General features: G+C 31.5%; 1 protein-coding gene across 1 annotated transcript in view; it reads left to right on the top strand.

Moving 5' to 3' along the window:
• Positions 1-5,515, top strand: part of LOC106474043 (CAP-Gly domain-containing linker protein 1-like) — a 29,620-nt gene that overhangs the window by 5,420 nt on the left and 18,685 nt on the right. Inside the window, exons 3-5 of the mRNA XM_013934727.2 lie at positions 272-516; positions 1,716-1,836; positions 3,591-3,643. Of these exons, the coding sequence (XP_013790181.1) occupies positions 272-516; positions 1,716-1,836; positions 3,591-3,643 (419 nt within the window). The remainder of the gene's footprint in view (positions 1-271; positions 517-1,715; positions 1,837-3,590; positions 3,644-5,515) is intronic.

The following is a 5,515-nucleotide window of genomic DNA, read 5'->3' as shown; positions in this document are numbered from 1 at the left end:
TATATATATATATATATATATATTAAGGTGAATTCTGAATATCAGTGACAAGTAATATAGTTTTCTTGACATATGTTTTCACTACACAATAAAAGTTATATCTAAAAATACAGTTTTTCTTCTTAAGTGTATACTTGTTGCCTCTGCATCTGTGTTTTTGTACGTTCACGTAATGAATATATTTTCTAATGCAAGTATATTTTCTAATTATGAGCTGTTACTGTTTGTTAAAGTGAGAATTAATCTTAAATGTCTGATTGCATTTACATAGTTGTCGAACCAGTACCAAGCTTCAGAGGAAACTCGGGTCAAATTGGAGAAAAACTTGGAGCAGATCATGAAAGAGAAACAAGAGCATCAAGCTACAGTTTCTGACCGGGATGCTCAAGTGGCTCAGCTAAAGGCAGAAGTGGACAGACTTCAAACAGAGTTTGCTAAGCACAGAGAGGAGTTGCAGCAGAAGCTAGCTGTAACGGAACTAGAATCTCAAGCTATGCAGGATCTGCATAATCAGTTGTAAGTTATTTTCTGTAACATTAGATTTTGTAATCACGTGGAAACTTCTCCAACAGTTGTTTATAGTTATTTCGTTCCCCAGTGCCACAGAAACAGGAGAGAAAGAGATATTGCCCCAGCCTCAATCAGCCAGGACCTACATATATATATATATATATAGTGGAGACTGTCAAACAAAACAAAAAATAAAAATGTATATGGGGGGCCCTGTTTACTTTCTTAACCACCAAGCCCTGAAATGTCACAAAAAACCATCTTTGCCATATTCTGATGTATTTTGTTTATACAATTTAATCTATTACATGTGTAAGTTTCGCTTAACAAACAAATGTACCAAAACCAGATGTTCTAGAAAATTCAGATCATCTGTGTGTCAAAACTTATGTACAGTGCACCATGAATGAGTAAAACTTAGCTTACTGGATTGTTTCATGGTGGGAAATGAATATTGATTAAAATAGTTAAATCTTTGGCAGTTTCTCTAATGTTTGTAATCTGTTTAATTATTGTTTCTTGTAATTATGGTCGTTTTTGGATGTGTCGTCAGAAATTAACTGAATAGTACTTCCTGAGCATGATTAACACCCGTTGGGAATGATCGAGCTTTTTTTGTGTGTTTGATTAATGCTTATAATTGTACTTAAAATTTCCTGAAGAGCATTATCTAGGCTTAATAATTATTATCGTAGTTGACGCACTTGTAAAGTTAACTGTATGTCTATTTTATTGAGGTTAACAATGCATTTATAGTTCTGCAACACCTACAGAGCAGTGACACACTTGTAAAATTAACTGTATGTCTATTTTATTGAGGTTAACAATACATGTATAGTTCTACAGCACCTATGGAGTGGTGACATACTTGTAAAGTTAACTGTATGTCTGTATTTCATTGATGTTAATAGCACCTACAAGATAAGTAAAGCTTTGTACTCACATCTGAATGTTGACCTTGAGGGCACAACCAACTTGTTTTAGAACATTAATAAGTAAAGCTAGGAAGTAGCTACATTATGTTACAAACTGCCTTTACTGCCACAAAAGTGCTGTATTACAATAATTTAATCTTTCAACTTTATCTGATATCGTGATACCGCCAAGGTTTGTATTAGTATTAAAATTTGATAACCATGTGCATTCTGTACAGCTGTTTGATAACCATGCACTGATTATTCATTCTTCAACTTTGTTTTGTGCAGCAATCTGCAGCAAGATGCCCTCAGCGAACTACAGAAAGAACTGCTTCGTGTTGAAGTTGAGCGAGATGAACTCTATCGAGAGGTTCTTACTCTACGAGAGATACAAGAAGAAAGGAACCAGGTATGTTTGGGGAAAGAGGAAATTTTAAAGCAACAGTTAAAATAATAGCAAATGACATACCATTGCCAGCTCAATACTTCATTTGAAAATACTAAGAAGATGACAAAAGTTTCATTCAATAGTGAAAGGCTCTCAGCTCATCATTAGATATGTTCTTAATGGTCCTTGTTTCTGGTGTAATACTCGTGTTCTTTTTAAAGACTGGTAGTTTCTTTAAACAACTACAGTTTAAAAGCAACGGAAGATTAAGTTGATTTCACAGGGATTTAATGAAGAGAAAGATGAAATGTGAAATCAAAAATCAAGTGTGTAAGAAAGAACTAGAAAGGTAAATTACTTGTTAAAGAAACAAGTGGAGGTTCAGATGAAGGTGTACAGTAGGTGAAAATAACGTTTTGGAGGTTTTCCCAAACAGTTGGTTAACTTTTCTTATAACTATTAACACACTTAAGTCTCTTATGTACTGTACACACCTCTTTGGCACGAACTAAACCTGACACCAAAAGTTCTAGGTTATGATTGGCTAACTCATATTGAACATCCTATATATTTCATTACATTCATTAAACATAACCCAGAAGAAGAATGAACTATTTGAAAGCACTCGGGTTTTTGGGTCTCGTTTGAAAACCATAACAACTTTTGTATGTGCTAGCTTCTTAATCAGAATTTAGTTATTTTTTTATTAGACCCATAAGTGTTAGAAGGGCTAGACAGAAGATATAAAGTATATGGTGTGTAAGATTAGTAAGAATACAAATAGCAAAATGTTGTAGTTATTGAACAGAGCTTGCCGATTTCAGATTTTATTTGTGTTTTTTGAAAAATGAAGAAGACAGCTGTTTATTAGTATTACTCTGAGTTCATAGTCATCAGTCAGGAAGTGATAATTATGCTTGATAATCTTGGCAGCTGGAGGTATTATTTATAAATGTGAGATATAAGAAAGCTGTTGTTCTTGTTTAGCTTATCTTTTACTGTAAGTTTTACAGCTGTTAACAAATGGATGTAATGATGGGGAGAGTTGATAAGAAAGGGACCATAATGGATGTAACAATGGAGAAAGTTGATAAGAAAGGGACCATAATGGATGTAATGATGGAGAGAGATGATAAGAAAGGGACCATAATGGATGTAACAATGGAGAGAGTTGATAAGAAAATGACCAAAATGAATGTAACAATGGAGAGAGTTGATAAGAAAATGACCAAAATGAATGTAATAATGAGGAGACTTGATAAGAAAAGGACCACATTGAATGTAACAATCGAGAGAGTTAATAAGAAAATGACCAAAATGAATGTAACAATGAGGATACTTGATAAGAAAAGGACCACAATGAATGTCACAATGGAGAGAGTTGATAAGAAAAGGACCACAATGAATGTAACAATGAGGAGAGTTGATAAGAAAATGACCACAATGAACATAATGATCAAGAGAGTTGGTAGGAAGAGGATCGTAATGAATGGGGCAGCACACAGTTTTTGTCACGTATGTTAGAATTCCAAAAAATGTTTTGTTATGGGGGAAAAACTAATTCCTCCAATAATGATGAAGCTTTGAGCTTGTAAACTAGATGAACTGGGTCCTAAAAGATTAGAACTATCCATTAAGTATTAGAAGCTTTTTTTCGTGATTGTACTCCTGCTTTTTTTTTCAACTTTCTTTATTTGATATTATTTTTTTGTTTGTTTGTTATGTTTAGTTATTAACATAATGCAAGTTTTATTAAAGATTTGGATTGCTTGCAGCTGGAAAACAGGTCCACTACCCTCGAGCAACAATTAGAAGATTTAAAACAAAGGTAAGGGACTGAAAGTAGTCCCATTTTACCACTGTTCTCGATTTTGACTGCTTTGTGTAGAGTGACCTAGACGATACATTTGTTTTCGCTGACACTTATGATTTTTGTTTCTTATTTTTATATATAATATAGTATGTTTTATTACTTACTAAACTACTATACATTTCTGTGCTTTTGCCGTTTGTGTAATCAAATGGTTTAAAAATGTAAAGACTTTTTGACTTAAATTTTTGAAGAAATTAGAAGTTCTCTTAGGAAATAGTTTTCCATTAATTAATGTTTAAAAGACCATGTTTCCATGTCTTTAAGCAGTTAGTTGACTTAATAGTATAGTACGTGATCAGATTTCATTCACCGATCATTGGGTGTTATTAATGGTCATTTTAAGTGTTACAAATGGCATTCGAGAAGTATGCCATGCTTTTGTAAAACTTTAGTAAATTTTACATTTATACTCAAGCTTTCATTATTGAAATTACCACATTTATACACGATATTTTATTTTAATTGTGTATTTTATAAACATATACTATGTATTAATAAAGCCATTTTGTTTTGTTAGTATACGTATGTATTAATATTCCAATAGCTAGTATGATATTTATTTAATTAAAATGAAAAATCAGTATTATTTTAGCCGTGCTAAATTAGAAAAGAAATAACGCTTCTGCCATTGTCACTTGTTATGTTTAAATACTCGAAACAACATACAGTTGTATTAATGTATAGTTTATGATGTGTGTTGTTTTTTTTCTTTTAGTTTTCTCTAAACTTAATTTCTTAACTTGACATCTATGGGGAAAAAAAATAACTAAATTTCTCCTTAACATAACACCTTCAAATTAACAATACATTCATGCATAGTTTTGATAAGTATCTACTTTAATATAACTTGTTTACTTTCCTGTCGTATCTAACACTACTTTAGTATAATGCCTTTAATTTAACACTGCATTCATGCATAGTTTTGCTAAGTATCTAATATATAATGTGTGTGTTTGTACTTTTCTGTAGTGTCTTTAACACTACATGACTATAGTGCCTAGTCAAATATAATGTGTGCTTCTGTTTAATATCTTTAAATTAACATCACTATAGTGCCTTTAAGTTAATATTGGTGTATAAATCTGTAAAGTGCCTAGTGTAGTTGATTAACAAGCTCAGCTTTCCTGTTAATCACAAGTTACAATTGTGAAATGCTACGTACCACATTAACTGCTTTGGCTTTCATGACTTATTAAGTTAAAGTGGATTTCATTGGATTTGTTTTTAATATTTTACATAATAATTTTTTTCTCTCATAATACTCGTTAAAGAAAATAGTGTACTTGCTCTCCCCCTAGTCATTTATGTAGTGACCCTCATATTGTATTATCACATTTTAAGTTTGTTTTCCATGACACAGTTTTGCTGTACTGTATTTTCTAAATCATAGCTTTTGATTTGATGAATTATCATAAAATATAGTGTGTGTTTTTTTTGTATTCTCTGTTCTTTTTTTTAAATCTTGTTGGTCAGGTACTATATTTTATTTGTAATTGTATTTCTGCTGTTTACACTTGATTTTCGTGATTTACTGATAATATAACTGTTATGCTAATTATTTTTTCAAGTTAATGTTATTTTATTTACAAAGGAACAAGGATAAAGCATTTCATTTCGACCGGACAAACATCCGATTTAAACAACATTTTCTTATTCGCTGTAGAAAAGTCCGTTAAAGTTTAATGGATTCTGTATAAGTATACAAATAAAGAAACAGTCCATAAAATGAGAGTTGTGTACGTTATCTGAAAACGAACTTCAGAAGGTCATGATGGACCAAAGTAATTCAAATAGACAGTAAAAGTAAAAACCATAACACTATAAAAT

Source organism: Limulus polyphemus, unplaced genomic scaffold (genome assembly GCF_000517525.1).
Source record: "Limulus polyphemus unplaced genomic scaffold, Limulus_polyphemus-2.1.2 Scaffold6752, whole genome shotgun sequence".
Taxonomy (NCBI): domain Eukaryota; kingdom Metazoa; phylum Arthropoda; class Merostomata; order Xiphosura; family Limulidae; genus Limulus; species Limulus polyphemus.
The sequence above is the reverse complement of the archived record's forward strand: the minus strand, read 5'-3'. Positions and strand labels throughout refer to the sequence as shown.